Genomic DNA, 20,563 nt, shown 5'->3' on the forward strand with positions numbered 1-20,563 from the left:
GAATTGGTAATGCAGTGAGCCAGCTATGAATCCGAGGTATCTTCTGCACAATTGTCTGATTGGGACATGCAGGTATGCCTCTTTTAGGTCCACAGTTACGAGCCAAGCCTTCTTGCCCAGCATGGGCATTAGCTGCTGTAGAGTCAACATCTTGAATTTTGGAATTTCCAGAAACGTATTTAGTATAGACAGGTCCAGTATTGGTCTCCAGGTTTTGTCCTTTCTGGGTACTAGGAAAAGTCTGGAGTAAAACCCTTGCCCCTGCTCTTGTTGTGGTACTTGCTGAATGGCCCTCATGTCCACGAGGGCTGTAATTTGTTTTTGTGCCTCTGCCCATTGTGTGGCAGGTCTGGCATACCTTTTGACCTTGGTAGAGTGTGAAAATGGAACCTGTAGCCTTGGGACACTATGTTCAGAACCCATTTGTCTTGGGTAACCATTTGCCAATTTGATAAAAACAGTGCTAGTTTTCCCCCTAAGGGGGCTGCCAAAAGAAAAGTGCTGGGATCTGGCAGAGGAAAGTCATTGGGACCATTTCCTGTAAGGCTGTGATTTGTCTTCTCTGCTTTTGGAGGTAGGAGCACCCCATTGTTTAGACCTGTATGAGCCTTGGGGCTGAGATCTGCCTCTGGGACACCTGTATCTGCCTCTTTGTGGTCTGACACTGGAAAGGACCAGTTTTTAGGCCAGTTCCTGCTAAACCTGGGTGGCTGTACATGTAAGAAATCCTTAACTGTCTGCATGGATTTTGCTTTATCCTCCATTTTTTTCAACACATCTTCTGCTTTAGTACCAAAGTATCATGATGTAATGGTGCATCTAATAATTTTGCTTTAACATGATCAGGCAGATTCTGTTCCTTTAACCAAGCATGCCTTCTAATAACAGAACCTGTAACAGCGGCCCTGCAAGAGGCCTCCAGTGAAACATAACCACATTGCAAAGTATGCTTTCCCACTTGTTCAGCTGCATGCAATAAATCCTGCAATTCCTTGTTCTCTGAACATTCAGTACTTGTCAACAATTTCTGTTTAAGCAGTGACATTAAATATTGCTGATATTTAAGCATATGAAACTGACAATTTAAAGCCCTTACAGCCAAGGTAGCAGAAGTGTAGATTCCCCCCCCCCCCCATCTGTCTAGAGCCCTAGAATCCCTATCAGAGGGGACAGGGTTTTTTGTAGTGGAAGCTTTAACCCCTTTGGGACCCTGAGATATAGTTTCTGGGTCAGCAGCAGGGTTTTTATATACGAATTTATGAGAATCCGGGACCCTGTAGTATCTGTCTGGTTTAGCAGGTGTAGGGGGTAAAGAGTCAGGGGACAGGCCGGACTCTGAAAATACATCATCTACAATGTCTAGAACAGGTGGAATAGCAAGGGGTCTGTGCTGAGGAAGTAGCAGAAAGTCTCTGAGCCTTTTCTTAGATTCAGAATAATCATGGCTCTCCCAGTGGAAATGCTCCCTCATGGTATGCAGGGTTTCCCCAAAAGAGTAATCCTCAGGAGGAGAGGCTGAAATAATGGATTCTTCAGCATCAGAATCCTCATAAGGAAGCATGGAATAATCCTGTTCAGAAGAGGAATCAGAGGAAATAGAAACCTGATCAGAAGAATCATACTCTGTCTCTTGCCTAGGCCTCTTCTGAGGAGGGGGATGGGAGCCCCTGATCAAAGAAAGTAATTAGGTCTTCGGACATTTTGAGCATCTGTTTTTTAGGCATGGAAGTCTAAGTAGGAGAATGTTGTGCTTGTTTCTTTGTCTTTTGAGCTGCTTTAGTCTTTGTCTTTGAAGCTGAAGATGGCTTAATATATAGTTGTGTAGGTCTGAAGACACCCTCAGAAGCCGATGCCTGCTCAGCGGCTCCGGACCCATCTGAGGGAATTTTTTCCGAGTGTCCAATACCTTGAGTATCCAGAGGCCCAGTCGTCTCCACGTGGGAGTCGGAAGCGGCCTGTGGCTCTGAGGTAGTGGGCGCCAGGGGCTGCAAAAGCGCCTCACTGAGAACAGGCAAACCGGCGACTGTCCTAACAGAGGCCTCGTCGGTTTTGGATCTCGGATGCCTATCCTTTTCCTTGTCCTTGCGCTTTTTGTAAACTCCGGTTGTCGGCTGTTCCGAAGGCATTATATAATTAAATCTTTGGCCAAAGTAATGAAATGCAAAATCGAACCAACACTTAATAGTGCGTTGGTTAAATCTAGCACAAAACCGACAGCTAGCAACGTTGTGATCAGGGCCTAGGCAAGGAATACAGTAAGACTGAAAATCCTTATGAGGTATTTGCTTCCCACAAGAAATACAATTGTTAACTTTTTCTGACATCGGTCTGGCGCAAGAAAAAAGTTTCCCCAACGGGGTACTTAGCTTTAATGAAGACTTCGGTTCTGAAATTCGGATTTGAAAATCTGAGGAGTCGGCCGACCAACACTTGCAAACTGCTTTTGCTTCGGGCACCTCGCAGCAAGAAAGACTGAAGAAAATGGCACTGGCTGCATATTTTACACCCCTGGCGCACTGATGTCAGGGAAGAGGCAACAGCAACAGACGCCGGACCTAGACTTTGGAATTCTGGCCGACTGACGGTAGCCTGCCAGCAGGATAACCCAAGAGTAATGACTGCAACAGTGAAACACGATGAACATCATGCTGGAGAGACAGATGTGCATCCTAGAGATTGCCCCTCCTATGGAACAGGTTAGCTGAGTTTGTCAATTACCCAAATAAAGAGCAACCTAGACCAGTAGATAAGGAAATGGAAATTTACACTGGGCCTGACACCCATGTCCCTTATGGACAGAGGCACCTTATAAATGCCTGGCCCTCAATATTCTATTTGGATACAGGACATCATTATTCTTCCAGTTAAACTTGGTAGGCTTAGAAATGCCCCCCCCCCCCCCAGGCCATTAGCCTATTAACAGTCTATGAATGAAACTAAACTTTTACAATAACTCCACTCAACACCTTGTTAGAAAATGCTTATCACAGTTCAGCCCCTAAAAGATAACTACCAGAGCATTAACCAGTTAATATCCAAATAAAAACTTACTAGTGTCCAAAGCGGCAATGCAATGCAGCAAGATTGAGAGCAGCATATCTTAAACTTCGGCCATGACCTTCATCTCCATTGCTTTTACTGTCACTTCCAGTAAGGATTAGACGATCAAAGAAATGCAGAAGGCTGTGGGTTGAGCTAAAAACATCCTGGACACGAAGACTATTTAAATAACTTAGGTAATGCTGAAAAATAAGAATTTCAAATATCTAAATAACATATCTTAAAACATCTTCAAAACCAAAATATTAAATAAACACATGTTCCTCTGGTGCTGCCAATGCAGTTGCATAATTTCTTTTTATTATTAGTTCAGAAGGTAGAGGCATTACCAGTTTGTACCAAAAGTTCAGAAATACAATCATTACTAAATCTAACAGATAATACAAAAGTAAAGTAGGTTGATTTGCTTAAACGTATTTCAGCTTTATGCTCCATATTCAGCTAGACAACTACGATGATGAAATCTTCCCCTAAAGTGAGTAAAGCATTTGTCCAAGCCTCCTGTAATCGCACTTCTCACGTTTCATTTTCTTCTCTGCTCCCCCTCCTCACATGCATGTTACTAGTATACTACTGTCAGCAATCGTGTCATAATTTTAGATGAACACACTTCTCTTCATCATACTTTAACATGCAAACAATCCCACTTTGCCCAACCACCAAATGCAGCAGCAGATTTTTGTGTAGTATCACTAGCAATGGAATTCTCCACCATAAGTGAAATTTCCAACAATGAAGCCACCAATACCTGTTCTACCACTCCAGTATCTCCCTCCTCCACCTACTGGTACATATTTTTTCCAGTGACATCAATCATGTCTAAGGGAAGTGGCACTATGGTAGGGCCACTCTGCTTGACTGAACCTGATATGACATTTATTTTTACCCCTTTAGAGTGTTCCCAGTTAATGCCATATGTACAACAGCGTTAACAATGGACAAATTTACACTTCCATATGTCAACCTCTAAGACTTCCTGAAAGCATGAATATCCAGGCCTGGTTGGTATCCAATCTTCACCAGCATGAATTAGTGGGCATCCCCAAACAATGTAGCTAATACACTCCAATTTTATTTGAGACAGCTGAACCGTGGGTAGTCAGTATCATCACAGCCCCTAAGATACCATCAATTCCACCCTCACCATTTAGAATAAGACTCAAATCAGGTTATTAGCAGTCTAAATTCCAATCAGAGCACTAAAAAAATGGTTATAAATACAATTTGTTAAGGTAGAGTTTTCAAGTACATGTGCTGCTTTCCTCAGTTGGCCCTCTACCTTGATACAGCCCCTGTCAGGCAGAAGATTTGGTACTCATTTCCAGTTGAGTCATCAGCTTATTCACCTCTATACATAATGCTAGAGTCTTGGTAGAACTAAAGCAAAGAAAAAAGACTTGCATACAAAGTATGTGATCACCCAGTAAATGCTTTACAATTGCAAATTATCAGAAAGATCTACACCCTTTCCAATTTTCTCTTCATGAATTCCTTGTGGCTCAAACACAGGAGAATGCATGCACACATACATCTGTTCCACTCAGGTGGTGCTACTACTAAGTGACTCCTCTTCATGCCCCCTCAGACCAATTTTACAAAAGATTAGTACCCTGCAACATGCACAGCACTTTTTCTGTATTGGTCAAGTAAGCAGTCCCAGACTAATCAACACCATCAGACTTTGATCCAATGGAATGGCTCAGGCAGCATAATTTTGTTAAAAGAGCCGACTTTCTACCTTCCATAAACAAAAGTGCTTCCCTAATATATGCCTGTCTCCATTATATAAAAGGTGTGCATGTACTCTAAGCAGTAAACTACTATCCCAAATATCCAACTAAAACCACTCCTAAATAAACACACACCTACAGTACTTACCAGGAAATCAAAGTTTCTGGGTTTTCAATAGTTTAATCAATTGCCATATTTGTACTAATGCCGCCCTATGAATTCCTAAATCTAGTTTATTTAATGTTTCTTGTCTGGGAAAGTCTGATTGGGCATAGGCCCTTTTCCATCAGAGGCCCGGGGGAATAGCCTCAAACAGACTAAAGCTTTTTACAAAATAACAAATTATACAATACATAAGCTCAAACAGTAGTATGGTACATACAAGGATAAAAATATATAAAGATGGCAGGAAGGAGGGAAAGGAATCATCCAGGTGTAAGTCTGGAGCAGAGCCATGAATTACATAGGTTTAATGGGCAACAACTTAAAAAAAAAAAAACAAAGTATGCAAAGAAAATATGCCCACCCCCACACACATACATAGCTATATACTTGTATCGTTAGTTGGGTTGCTAGCTGGCTCACGGACAGAACCCATTTAGTCAAAATATGGGAATCCACCTCCAACAGCAGACCTGTAACCAGTGGTGTTCACAGGGATCAGTTCTGGGTCCTCTATTGTTTGGAATCTATTTCTCCAAACTACAAGCAAAAACTAAAGGTGTGTGGCTGACAAAGTTTGCTGATGACTGCAAATTGGGAGTGGTCACAGAATCTCCAAATGTCAACATCCTACAAGAGGGTCTTACACAAACAAAAATATCGGTGTCAAAGTCACGGCCTTAAACTCAAAGCAAAAAAAATATTATCCCTTTCAGTAAGGGTGATGTTCCTGCTAATTACCACATCAATAGCAACACCTTAGTATGCACTCAGTGATGAGAAAGCTGGGCACACAAGTTGACAGCAACCTTACCTTTCACCACCATGTCTCCACAGAGGTAAGAAGGGCATTCTATATTGCTCATCTCATAATTAAGGGCACTGCCTCCAGAAAAAAAGAAATTTATAACCTCCCTGTACTCTTCCCTCATCAGGCCAATCATTGAGTATAACGGCCCTTTTGGTATGTACCTTTCCAAGCACCTGCAGCAACTGGAGAGACCACAAAGGTTCCTCACAAAGAAAATTCTAGGTCTTCAGCATCTGTCCCATGTGGATTGCCAGAAATCACTGTCACTTTATTCTGTTTCATACAGACTACACAGAGGTGATCTCTGCCTTGCATACAAGGCACTCGCTGACCCTGCTTTATTGGAAATGCTGCATCTCCATAAGTCAAATGGTACACTGGTTACTTGTGCTAAAGAACCTATCTTGGAATGTGACATTAATAGAACCCACTGGAGGAACAGATTTGTCTCCCAGAGGCTACTACATCTTTGGAATAATTCATGTCAAGCAGTATATAGATATATATATGGATTTGTATCACTTCACTGAAAGACCATTTCACGGACACCCATTTCACTGAGACCAAATCACCTAAAGTTCATTTCACTCGCATTTAATTTCACCCAAAACTCATTTCACTGAGTAGTAGTACACTAAGGCAAGTGTTAGTATATATAGTTAGGGGAGGTGCAGGGGGCACAGCCTCCCCCACATACACATTTGGGGGTGTGGGGGGGAAAGTCCCCCACCTAGTTGGGTTTTACCAAATAATGTAAAAAAAAAACAAACCAGACAACAGAAAACCAAATTAATGCAAAAACTGACCCCCACACCCCCCTAATTATTTATGCTAACACCAGGATCACACTACAGTGGGGAAAAAGGACATATACCTTTGACTTGCCTTAGAGTACTAGTCAGTGAAATGAGTTTTAGGTGAAATGAACTTTTGGTGATTTGGTATCAGTGAAGTGATACGAATCCACATATACACACAAACACACACACATATATATATATATATATATATATATATATATATATATATATATATATATATCTATATATCTCTATATATACATACATACACACATACATACAGTCCCAAACAATTCCATGATGGGTGTGGCAAAAGGGTAGGTTATAAAACAAATCTCCCCCCACAAAGTAGCAGTTGCCAGTGAGACCCCCCCCCCCAAGATGCCCTTAAGTTCAACTCTGGCCCCAGCCTGGAAAAATCAAAACGTTAAGTCTGTAGATGAAAGGAAGGGTTGATGTCCCAGCAATGATCAGGGTCACTGGGGTAGAGCTATGAAGAGTATGATGCGGGGTGGTGGGGCCCAAAAAGAAGAGTAAACTGCAATTCAATTTCCTCAGTACTCTCCCTCTCTTTTCCCTCTCAATCTCTCTCATCTTGCCCTCCTTGAAGCTAGAGATAACTTCTGAATATTTTTTTTTTTTTGGCTAGGCTTCCAATGGTCTGCAGACTGATTGCCTGGTACTTACCTATGAACCTGTAAAATCTCAGCAAACTAAAAAAGTTCCAAATTTAAACAAATGAGGATAAGCACACACAAAAACAAAATTGCCTGGTAATGGAGTGTCCGAAATGTGGGACCTTGTATCTTGTAGAAAGTTTAAGGTCTTAATCCTAGATGATTACTGAGAAATGTGTGTCTGTCTTATGTGCTACAAATGCTATGTATTAAATCACAGAAACCCACAAGATGTGAAGTTATATTATACATTTTTATAAGGTCTGTTCATCTTATGACAGAAAGCTGTTTTCCACAACTGTGTGAATCTGGGGCTGGAATGTAATTTGGCAGGCTTTTTCTCCAGCTGAATGGGTGATAGCCTAATGACCAAGGTGCTTAAAATGAACAGATGTATGATAGAATTACTTGGGAATATACAATGCATGTAAAACAAAATAATCTATTTGGGAAAGATGGTACATCTTGGAATATACACTAAATGTAAAACAAAATCTATTTGGAAAAGACAGTACATCTTGAAATTACAAAGGTATTTTAAGTGTCTAATCGGTCCTTAAACTAGGTTGGACTATTGTTGGTTCAAAGGAACACTGGCTCAGAAGAGTAATATGCTAAAAGATTACAAATCAGGATGTATAGTACTGCAATAACTTCATTTTTTTTCCCAAAGTGACAGTTCAGAGAAATCAGACATCACGAAACTATAATCTCACAAACTGCAAGTGTGTGTTTTGATATGAAAAATAAATCTGAAGTAAAACATTCTTCTAAAGGGAATTGAATTGGGTCCTGGTATTAAGATTTTCTTGAAAGACTACTTGTGGAGGAAATTCAGAAAATTATGAATAGCATCTTTCTGCACAACTAGAAGTGAAGAATACCAAGTGTAAGAACTTCCATCTTCTATCTCAGTGAAAAGAAAAAAAAAAAAAAACTACTTTTCAAACCAAGTCATACTTTAGTAGAGTGGAGGCCCCAGAACTGAACAAACTAATACAACACTTATTTGGACTTTTGAACACACCAGTGATAACTCCTGTTGACGAACCTCCAAAAATGCAAATGTCTCCTGCAATGGAAGTTTACATGGAAGAGGTGGCCTAACAAAAGGTAGTGAAACACCTCCATATAAAGCAGTAGGCAAAATCCAATGAGCTGTAGACACCATGTTGCAAGCGGCAGAACTACCTATTTCAAATAACCTAATCTTAAGTGTAGGTAGTACCAATGTCTGTAGCAAAGTAGGAACTAATAAATGCCATTTATACTAATGCAAGTTTTAGCTCCACCAACAATGGCAGAGGCTTAGAAGACCTACAAATGAAGCCTGCATATCTCTATTTTTGGAAGTTGCCAAAAAATCATTTAAGTTTAAAAATGGTTGTTATGAAAACTGCTGAAGAGAAAAATCTCTTCTTTCAACAAAGCTTCATGAATGTGTCAAGTAGTATAGCCTCTTACTGGTTAAACAAAATTTCGCTCAACCTGTTAGATTCTAAGTCTTTTGACCCAACAGCTTTAGTTAATGGCTTAAATGAAATACGGTGGTCACATTTGTTAACTTTATGTTCAAAGTCAAAACAAAGGAACTGTGCATGACATTCTTCTGGAGGAATTTACCTACTACAGCCACATTAATCAACATTTTCATAAAACTTTAACACTCTTGTGCAAAATAATGTATTCTGATGGAAAGAGGATTAATAATTCCATTAAGGGAAAATGAAATATGACAGGTTATTTTGCAGCAAAAATCAATTCCAGCATGACAGATTAATGACACTAAGAAGAGAAGTGAGAAGAAATTAAAAGAATGAGGAACACTCCAGAATACATAACAGGTGCCTTGTACCACCTACATTAATAGCCCAAGCAAAGCACAAGATTGGCCTAGCTTTATTTTTCACAGGAATGTGTATATCCGAGAACTTTGCTACATATGCAATAATTATTTCATATCATGCACAAATAGTTAACAAGATAAAAATGCAGGGTAATGAAGTAAAAATGAGACACTGGTGCTTCCCCACCTATCTTTAAAAAAAGAAAAAAATAAGGAATTAGTAGTGGAAATTATATGGGAGTCACTAGGGAAGATCACTCCAGAAGTTATAATTAGTGAGTAGGATAAAATGAAAGTGGAGTTTAAAAATAGGGTAGAAAAAAAAAACAAGAGCTCTGATTAAGAATAAAAATTAGAGGGGCTGACAAAGTTTAAAGTATTACAAAATAAGGTGAATCTCACAGAATAAGAGGGGGTGCAAATGCAGAGTGCCAAAGAGAAAATAAGGGAAGCACCCAGAAAATAATCACAGGTTTAGAAAGACTGCTATTAAGTAATTGTTTTCTTGATAACTACAGAGCACAAAACCTTTTGGCACAAGTTGGGCATGAAAAAGTATAAAGAGTTTTTGTCAAATGTAGGGCGCCTATAACACATTCTGTAGAGAGGTATTAAGAGATTTTAGAAATTTTATGAAAATTAGTATAAAGCAGAGAAGTGTTGAAATAAAGAAAAAGTAGAAATGGAAATATTTATGGAAGACAAATATGCCAAGGTTAGAGGTAGATTAGGCTCAATAACAGTTAAAATAGGAGATGAGATGAAAATGGTGATGTATAACCAATCTACAGGAAAGTCTCCAGGAACAGATGGTATTCCTGTGGAAGTTTTAAAGTTAGGAGGGAAGAAAGTGATAACGAACAGGAAAGTTTTGATTAATAGTATTTTACAAGGAGGATAGGCACAACATCCTTGAAAAAAAAAAGCTGTGGTGGCTGTAATACCTAAAGACTGTAAAGACCCATCTGATCCAGCTTCATACAGGCCCATTTAAATTTTAAACCATGACTATGAAGTGTTTATGTCTACAAATGCTAAAAGAATGGAAAAGGTGATGCCAAAACTGAAAGATATGGACCAATGTGTTTTTTGGAGGGGAATGCAAACATTTGACATTAATAGAACAATGATGATCCAGAGGGAAGCACATTAGGCAGAGTCCCTCACTGGCCCTCTTCAAATGTAATTTGGATCAATGGATGGGGAATCACAAATTCACACCTACGGTAGTGCCTAGGTCCCTTATGGACAGGGGCAATCTGTAAGATACTGAAAGCATAGGCACAAATCCATGCTACCCTCTTGTCCCTGGGGGCCATACATTAAGTCTGGTTATATAGGCTAGTAAGAGTTCTTAAGGCATTAAGCCTAGTAAACTTCTATGAACCTATGAATGTAGGAAAATATTGCTGTTATTAGTGGGTCCTGATACACAGAAAGCATCCAACAGAGTAAGCTGGGATTAAGGTTAGGGTAATGGAAGGATTTGTTATTTCCTTATACAATAAGGTTAATTAGGATATACGAGGGACCAGAGGAAAAAAATCAAAGTGGGAGGGTTCTTTGACAAGTTGTGCCTGAACAGAGGAAGGCAGGGGTTTCCTCTTTTCCCTTTATTTGCATTGTATTTAGGAACCATTAACAAAGAAAATAAGGGACTCGAATTCAATGATACAATTGGTATGATTGTCAAGAAAACTAGGCTTTATTTGAAGATGGTATTATTTTGTACTCAACAGAACCAGAAAAGGACATCTCAGTGTTGTGGAATATTCTGAGATAGCTCCATGCTTTTTTGGGATATAAAATTAATGAAGATAAAGGCTATCACAATAAACTATGTACCAACAAATGAAATTGTCCAACAATACCCATACTTATGGGGACATGAGGAAATGAGGTATTTAAGAATATAGAATAAAAAGGATTCAGTTACGGCAGCTAAGAATATGTGGGAAGGGACTAAACAAAAGATAATACAAAAACTGAGAAACTGGAACATTTTGCCTATGGATATGAATAGCAAGTTACAAGCAGTAAAAAAAACAGTTAAGTACTCACCATAACATTCCATCTGAGTAGTTATACTTAATTTGTCTTCAACCTGTGGGCATTCGGATCTATATCAGATCCAAGACAGCCACATCACCTACATCTGATCTGAGCTCCAAGCTCCTCCTCTTACCCATAATGCCCCTCCATCTCCTTCCTTCAGATCGCGTTTGCTGAACCAGGAAATGTAAGCCCAACCAAATCACCTTACCACTAAAACACAGTCCAACCAAGTACCACTTGGAAAGCCGCAGTGGACCTGTCCTATATGCCCAAAAAGAACCAAAGTGATAAGGTCAAGGGGAAGGAGGGAGGGATAGTTGAATACAAATGAAGTATAACTACTCAGATGGAATGTTATGGTGAGTACATAACTTCATTTGTAGTAGTTTACTTAATTTGATCTTCAACCTGTGGGACAGAGTCCCCAGCTACTAACATCTGGGTGGCCCTCACGGAATGATATTTCTGAGCACTGCAAAGCCAAATGATGCCCTACTCTGGGACACTATATCCAATTTGTAATAAGAAATGAAGATATGAAATGAGGACCAAGTAGCTGCAGAACAAATATCCAGACACACTCTAGACCATAAAGCTGCTGAAGCTGCCACAGATTTAGTGGAATGGGCTTTGATCACACCCAGAGGAGAGATGCCTTTGTCATAATATGCCCGGCTAATACAGTGGTAAAACCCTATAGCAATGGTGGCTTTGTAGACTGGTTTACATAAAAATGGTTTGGAATAAAACACAAACAATTTATCTGATTTACAGAAAGGCTTTGTTTGGTGTAAACAGAATCTCAGTTGTTTGTGTACATCTAACAAGTTCAACTTCTATTCGCCCTGTTTTTTTGAAATTTGGGAAGAAAACCGGAAGATTTACAGTTTGGTTTGGTTAATATTATTTTCAGAAGCCACTTTTGAAAGAAAAGAAGTGTTTGTGTGCAAAGAAACCCTGTCCTTATGAAGCAACATATATGGAGCTTTGATGTACAAAGCTTGAAGCTCCGATACCCCCCTGGCTGAAGTAATGGCTACCAAACAAGCAGTTTTCCAAGACAGAAATTGCAAATCTACAGTTGCCGCCGGTTCAAAAGGTGGGGAGACTAAGGCTTATAAGACAAAGGTACGGTCCCAAGGAGGTGTTGGATCTTTCACTGGAGGTCGTGGCATGAAGGTTCCTTTCAGGAAGGTCTTGCAAAGTCTATACGAGGCTAAGGAAGCCATGTGTTCCCCCACATGGAAGTTTGAAATGGCAGCCAGTTGGACTTTAATGGTAGAAGAACTAGCCGCTTGATGAAATATACCAGACAAACTCCAGAATAGTTGGGATTGGAGCCATAAAGGGATCTATATTCTTTTGAGACGCCCAAATAGAGAGGCGTTTCCATTTACTACGCCATCAGTGGTCGTGGGGAACGATGGAAGAAAGGGATGTCCTTGTACCAGATCCAGGGATCGAATCCACCAGATGAGTGACTCTCTGCAGGCCCGTGATATGCCTATTGGATGGGACAAGAGTAAGACCAGGAGGGACCACTGAACCACCAATGTCCACTGGAGAACTCTCATGTGCAGATGGGCAAAGGGCAGGAGGTTGATGGTGGCTGCCATAGAGCAGAGAGCCTGAAGAACTGTGGCTGGTGATGGACTGGAGGACTGAAGAACATAAAAAACGTGAAGCTGCAGATTGTTTATCCTCTCTGGGATGAGAACTCATTTGAATAATATCTAGCTGAGCTCCAATGAAGTCTAACCTCTGGACTGGGACCAGGGAAGATTTGCTGAGGTTGCTCATGATATCTAGTCTGTTTGCAAAGAGGAGGAAGTAATCCCAGGCTTGACACAGTTGACACCTGGTAGGGGCAAGCAAGGAGCCAATCGTCCAGGTGGGGTAAACCTGGATTCCATGAAGCCTCAGGTGGGCTGCTACCACTGCCATGACTTTGATGAACACCCTGGGGGCTCTGGTGAGACCAAAGGGCAGAGCCCTGAACTGATAATGATTGACCCCCAGCCAGAAGCGAAGAAACCTGTGGGAGCTCCTGCTCATCTTGATATGATAGTACGTGTCCTGGAGGTTGATAGAGCACATCCAATCCTCTGCCTGCTGATAAGGAAGAATGGCCTGAAGCATGACCATCCGGAATTTTTCCTTGGCTACTGACAGGTTCAGAACAGATCCAGAAAGGGTCTTTGGTCCCCCATTTTCTTTGTCACCAAAAAGAACCTGGTATAGATGCCCAATCTGGACTGATCTGGGGGAATGGGTTGGATGACTAGTTTTCTTAGCAGCTTTCTCATCTCTAATGCTGCTTCCTCCTCTCTGCGGGTGGAACATCTGGGAGCAGTTTTGGTTGGGGAGGTGGTGCAATGAATAGAATAGAATAGCCTGTGGATAGGATTTTTAGCACCCAATGGTCTGTTGTCATAGACTCCCACTCCGTTGGGTGTAACGAAAGACTGCCCTCGACTGCCTCCAGAAATGAGCAGTCGGGGCAACCCCTCAGGGTTGCTGCACGGGTCTGTCTAAGAAAGGTTCCCCGACACCCGAAGTTCTTCAGACCCCCACTGCCTCTGGGCCAGTGTCTGTCATAACCCCCTCTGCCTCTGGGGAAATAAGAGTCCTGAGTGTCCCGGGAGAATGTAAAGGTCCGGAACCACATCTTTCCCCTCGATGATTCCTAGAGAAGGATCTCTGAGGGGTGGAGAAGCAGATCCCGACAGCAGACAGCATCTTCTCATCCTTCTCACTCTGGAACAGTGCTTCACGACAGACTTCACAAACAGGGAAGAGCCATCATAGGGAGCATTCGCCAAGGACGTCTTGAAGGGTTATGAGAATTAACATAGCCAGAGTCAGGCGTGTCGCCTCATAGCAACGCCAGACCTGGCCACCCTAGCAGCTACTTCTGTGGCATGGGAGAGGAGATGCATGGACATATTGGCAACCGCTTTCAGAGTGGCCATGCATGCAGAGAATATTTTCTTGCAGTCTGCCGACGTTGAATCTAAGGGCGAATCAGCGACTTCCTTGACCAAGTCACACTGCAGTAGGATAATGTGCGCCATATAGTTCAGCGCCCTTATAGTGAAGGTGGCTGAAGCATAAACTTGCTTCCCCAAGTGATCTATCATCCACGACTCCCGGTCAGGAGGATGGACCAGAGGAGCTCTCTCATGCAAGCTCTTTCTTGTTGGCAGCTGCCGCCACCATAGCATCTACTGGGGACCCCTTGCTCCAACTGGATCGGTCCGAAGGGGGGGGGGCTAATAATTTTATCTGGCCTTTTGGAGATTGGCTCGATGGTGTCCGGCTCCTGTCAAGCTCTGGAAGTGATGAGGTCCATGAGTAGATCTGCAGGGGGGAGTGTACACCCAGGAGGTAGATGGGCCCATGCCAAATGCCTCCAGGAGCAGTGTCACCCTGGGTTGGTTTTTGGGCAAACCACCCCCCTCTTTGGCATTCCATGATGTCTCCAAAGGAGACATCTTCAAGGGGGGGGGGTGACCCGGGGGAACCTTCTCCCTTCCTCCAAGTCAGTGTTGTCAGTGAGGGAGTCAGGAGAAGAGTCCAAGTGCCTCCTTTTGCATGTTTGCTTGCGAGGAACCTCCTCAGTGGGACTCTGAGGGGGACCTGCAAACTTGTTGCTACTCCCTAGTGGGTGCTATCTGGGGGCAAATCAATCACGGGATATCCTTGAGATGACAGGAAGGTCAGCGCCGTATCCAGAACTGAAGGAGTCGGGACATATTCCAAACAGGAAATGGTCAGGGGGTCTCTACCAATTCGAGAAGACCCTCTCCACTACAAAAGCCAAAGCAGAGTGGACATCCTGAAAATGAATAATGGAACCGTTCCCCTTGGGTCCGACAGGGGAGCCGGAGCTGAGCCTACTGGTGCCGAAATACCCAGGGGGAGACTATGCTCAGACAAACTCGGAGCAGACAGTACCCCCCCATATCTGATGCCGAGGCTATGGGTCCAATAGCTTGGATTCGACCCAATCGGATCAGACGCGCTCAAGGCTACGGCCGGCATTGAGGTACAAAGTACAGTCGGCACCCACTCTGCACCCCAAAGAACTCTTGGATCCACAGACTCCAAAACCAAGGGGTCGGATCGGTGAAGGAGCTATGGGGTGGGTGAAAAAGGGTTGCAAGCTTTCCACTCCGGAGAGAGAGGGGGGCAGGCAAAACTCCTATAGTACACAGTTGTGTACACTTACCATAAATGTAGATGTTAGAGTGTATTCACTGTTGCAGTCATTACATTTGGGTAATCTCCAGGCAGGTTGCCCTCAGTCGGCCTGATTAATAAAGTCTTGGGTCCTGTGTCGGTTGCTGTCCCTTCTTCCATGGCGTCAGGTCGTCAGGGGTATAAAACATGCAGCCGATGCCATTTCATCAGTTTTTCTTGCCCCAGATGTCAGGTGCCCCTAAAATGGAAAGCAAAAAAAAAATTATATAAAAAATTTAAAACAAAAAATATACCTCCAAACAAAAGCAAATACACCAAAAAGGCTTTTAAGCATAGTACAAGAAAGGAGAGGTATAGTAAGAGAAAAACAGGGGGCTGGAGGGTGGGTAACCAGGACTGCAACAGTGAATACACCCAAACATCTACATTTATGGTAAGTGTACACAACTGTACTATGCTCTTTGTGTTTCACTGCTGCAGTCATTACATTTGGGTAGAATCCCAAAGCTATGGTTGGGAGGATGGATTTATACAACATTAGGAGCAGCTATAAGGCCCTGCAGGACAGCAGTGGCAAAGCCAGCTCTGGATTTAGAGAAGAGCGGTAAATGGTAATGTTTGGTGAATGTATGAACTGAGCTCCAGGTAGCAGCTTCTAGAATGTCTCTGGTAGGAACCCCTCTGAGAAAGGTTGCAGAAGTAGATGCAGCCCTGGTGGAATAAGATCTGATCCCCTTGGGGATAGGTTTACCATGGTGCATATAGCAGAAACGAATATAATGGCTTATCCATTTGGAAATAGTCTGCTTTGAAATAGCCTTTTTTTCTCTGCCCCTACAGCAAATGCCACCAGTAGTTGTTCAGATTTTCTTAGAGCTTTTGTCCTGTTTAAGTAGAATCTAAGTTGTCTGTGTACATCCAATGAATGCAGAATCCGCTCACCTTTGTTCTGTGGATTGGGGAAGAAAGTTGGCAGATGAATGGACTGATTAAGAGCTACACTGGATACCACCTTAGGCATAAAAGATGGATTGGTCCTGACAGCCACCCTGTCCAGATGAAAAATAATGAAAGGCTCCACTGCCGTAAGAGCCTGCAATTCTGAAATCCTTCTAGCTGAAGTGACCGCTAAAAGGAAAGCCGTTTTCCAGGAGAGAAATTTTAGGTCTGCAGTAGCAGCTGGCTCAAAAAGAGGGAGTTTTAGGTCTGCAGTAGCAGCTGGCTCAAAAGGAGGGAGAGTGAGTTTCTCCAAAACAAAATTGAGGTCCCATGCAGGAGTTGGCACTCTCCTGGGAGGTCTGAAGTTTTTGGCCCCTCTGAGATACTGCTTTAGGAGAGGATGAGAGAAGAGGGGAGGGTTCTGTGTTGTAATGAGCTGAAATGGCAGAGGCATGGATTTTTATGGAAGAAAAAGATAGGCCCTTGTGAAGCATCTGAGTTAAGTATTGCAGAATCTGAGGAATATTGGGGCATTGCTGTGCTTATTCCTTGTGATTGGTTCCAAGCACAGAATATTTTCCATTTGTCAGCATAAGATTTTCTAGTACTAGGCCTTCTAGCCTCCAAAATGACATCCATCACAGGTTTGCTGAGGGATGCCAAGGGTGAAATTAGTTGATTAACCACCCTGCAAGGTTCAAAGTTTGGAGCCGAGTGTGCAGAATTTGGTAGTTCTACTGAGACAATAGGTAAGGTGTCTGTGGCAGGTGCCACGGAGGAAGGTGTGACACAATGCGCAGGAGTGGGTACCAGTGTTAGTGAGGCCAGTCTGAAGCAATCAGAATCATTTTTGGTTTGTCCAGTTTGACTTGGTAGAACTTTGGAGAGGAGAGGCAGAGGGGGAAAAGCAAAGACTGATATGGATAGACAAATCCTGTTCATTAGACGAGTCAGAAAAAATATAATCCTGTTCAGAAGATTCATAATCAATGTCTTGCCTAGCCCTCTTAGAAGGAAGGAGTTGGCTACCCCTGATCAGAGTAATTAAATCTTCAGCCATTTTAATCCTTTGTTTTTTAGGCATAGGGGCCTGCACACTTGGCCCAGGCATCGTTTTTTTAGACATAGATTTAGATTTTGGCCTTTGTTTTGAAGATGGCGTCAGTCTAATATACAAATCTGTAGGCCTGAAAACACCCTCAGAAACCGGTGCCTGCATAGCGGCTCCAGATCCATCTAAGGTAGAGACATCCGCGGGTTTCATAATTGAAGCATCTTGCAGCATACCGGACTCCAAATGGGTCTCAGTAGAGGCCTGTGAATCAGAAGTAGTGGGTATCAGGGGCTGGGAAAGCACCTCACTGAGTACCGGCGAACAGGCGACTGGCTTAAGAGACACGTCATTGATTTTGGACCTCAACGGTCTGTCTGTCTTTTTGTGTTTTTCAGGTATTCCGGTAGTCTGATTGCTAACTGACAACATTTTTGGATAATTAAATCTTGAGCCAAAATATTTAGAAGCAAAAATATACCGATGTTTAATCGTGCGCTGATTACATTTAGCACAAAACAGACAGCAAGACACATTGTGGTCAGGGCCTAGGCAAGAAATACAGTACAAATGAAAATCCTTATGAGGTATTAGCTTCCCACAAGTAATGCAATTATTAACTTTTACTGACAACGGTAAGGAGCAAGAAAAAGTTTCCCCAATGGGGTACTTAGCTTTTAGTTGAAGACTTCGGTTCTGAAACTCGAAAACGAAAATTTCAGGAGTCGGCAGACCGGCACTTGCAAATTGCTTCTGCTTCGGGCACCACACAGCAAGAAAGACTGATGTAATGGCGTCGGCTGCATGTTTTATACCCCTGATGACCTGACGTCATGGAAGAAGGGAAAGCAACCGACGCAGGACCCAAGAATTTGTTAATCAGGCAGACTGAGGGCAACCTGCCAGCAGATTACGCAAATGTAATGACTGCAACAGTGAAACACGAAGAACATCTGGATCTGGGTGCGGATGAACTTCCGCATCACCCTCTCCATCTCTCACTCAAGCTGCGGGTGGAAAGGGAGGAGGACAACACCGACTCCGGCCGTGAGTGCCAGTGAGGGGAGGCTCTAGATAGTGGCCTAGACTTTGTTGGCTCCGGGGGGGTACTGGGTCTAGGAGGAGTCCTAGACTTAGGTGGAGGCCCCGATGGACCCGAGCGGTGAGGGGACTGCTTTCTAGGCCAGTCCTTGTGTCTTTTCTCCCCCTCCAAAGGCCCTATATGCAGGGAGTTTGAATCCCAGAGGCCTTGGGAGGGGAGGATATAGTAGCAGCTGCTACCAAAGCAGAAGCAGTGACAGGGACAGCTGTTCCTGATACAGGCAGGAGCACTTTCATCACTAATTTAGCCCGCCTGTCCTTGAGGGCTCTAGGGGTAAAGCCCGCGCAAATAGAGCAGGCTGTGTCTAAATGGGCCGCTCCTACGCATACAACACAGAGTGTGGCCATCGGCTGGAGAGAGCTTATGGACACACTCCATGCATTTTCTAAAGACTAGCTTTGTGGTCTCAGCCATGTCTAAAGAAGGCCACACAGACACACACACACACACACACACACACACACACACACACACACACAAACTACAAGGGGAAAAGGCCAGGGGAGGGGAAACAGTACACAAACACTAACTTTTTTTAAACTCAGTTTTTTTTGACCGACGAATACACTCGAGTTAGGAGAGGTAAAAGAAGGAAAACAAGGCACCTAACTTGGACTAAGTAACTTGCCCACAAGAAAAACACGTCTGGAGCTCAGCGACCACGATGCTTGGCTGTAAAGTGGCAAAAGAGATCTGAGGGAAGGAAGGAGATGGAGGGGCATTGTGGGTAAGGGGAGGAGCTTGGAGCTTGAATCAGATGCTGGTGATGCGGCCATCTCGGATCTGATCCGGATCCGAATACCCACAGGTTGAAGATCAAATGAAGTAAACTACTTCAGATACATTTTTAGTTTTATATATACATTACGTCAGGCATATTTCTATCTCCCAGAGAAGCTGTGGACAAAAAAAAAGGAAGAGTTGAAGGATTTTATTTGGGAGAGGAAGAGGGCAAGGGTCAAATGGGATAAGTTGATCCTTCCAACAGAACAAGGTGGTTTAGGATTACCCGATTTGAAGGGATATTTTACAGCTACACAGTTAAAGCTCTTATACATAACATAAGCAGAAAGATACAATTCAAAGTGGAAAGGGATGATAATGAAGTGGGTTGGGGGGTAAATTCAAGAAATAAGAATGGGATTTTGGACACGTATCCTTGAGGAGAACAATACAAAATATATTCATAACGTAGCAGAAAGTATTCTAAAAACTAAGACAACCTTGAAATAGAGAAAGAAGATTCTGAAGATGGGGATGACTGGAATTAGGGGTACAGAGAATAGAAAAGAGATGGATGGAATTTACTTGATGAAGTTGGCAAAGGAACCAAAATACTGGGAGCAAATAATTACAGAAGGAAATGTAATAGAATGGGAAGAAGCCAAGAAGACATTTGGACTGCGGAAAGAGAGTGACTACCTTCTCCATCAGGGACTGATATCAGAGTACAGAAAATAAGAAAGGGATAGGGTATCCCTAAATGAAAGTCCTGCACCTGTTAAGTTTTTAATGGACTCTATAGAACAAAAGATGCTGTTAAAAGAGGGATAATTAGTAGGGCATATAAAATATTGCACAACTATAGGAATCAATCAGAAGAGGTCAGAAAAGACTGGGAATAGAGATGAGATATGTAATTTAAAAAGAATCAATGGGAGGATGAAAGCATGGCTCCCAGATATGCAACAAAAGTCTAGAAGATTTAGGATTTTTGCCTAGATGTGTTTGAACAGATACTATTATACCCCAGGCAAACTTCAAAATAATTTTTCCTCAGGTACATGGCAAATGTTAGAGGTGTGATAGGGAAGAAAGAGGTAAGTGGGAACATATGTTTTGGGAGTGTAATGAGGTGGCAGACTTTAAAAATTCCCTACAAACTTACAAAGTACTCTGTCAGGAGTACTGGGCGAGCAAATGAGTAACTAAGGAAACATTTTTTGAGCTGGGATACAGGATCTGAATTGCCTACACATAGTAAGGCCTTGCTAATTTTAATTCTGGTGGCCACTAAAAAAGCAATTACTAGAAAATGGAAATTGAAATCTAAACCTATTATACTTACAGTGAATACTATAACAGAGATAAGAGAACAGGAAATGGGTTCTTTGGAAAGGGTAGCA

The 20,563-nt window shown here is 42.5% G+C and overlaps 1 protein-coding gene across 1 annotated transcript in view; it reads right to left on the reverse strand.

Moving 5' to 3' along the window:
* ANAPC5 (anaphase promoting complex subunit 5) overlaps positions 1 to 20,563 on the reverse strand; it is a 1,323,163-nt gene that overhangs the window by 1,104,600 nt on the left and 198,000 nt on the right. Inside the window, exon 7 of the mRNA XM_044069767.1 lies at positions 3,052 to 3,242. Coding sequence (XP_043925702.1) covers positions 3,052 to 3,242 — 191 coding nt within the window. The remainder of the gene's footprint in view (positions 1 to 3,051; positions 3,243 to 20,563) is intronic.

This window comes from Protopterus annectens, chromosome 4.part0 (genome assembly GCF_019279795.1).
Source record: "Protopterus annectens isolate FY-2018-M chromosome 4.part0, PAN1.0, whole genome shotgun sequence".
NCBI lineage: Eukaryota > Metazoa > Chordata > Ceratodontiformes > Protopteridae > Protopterus > Protopterus annectens.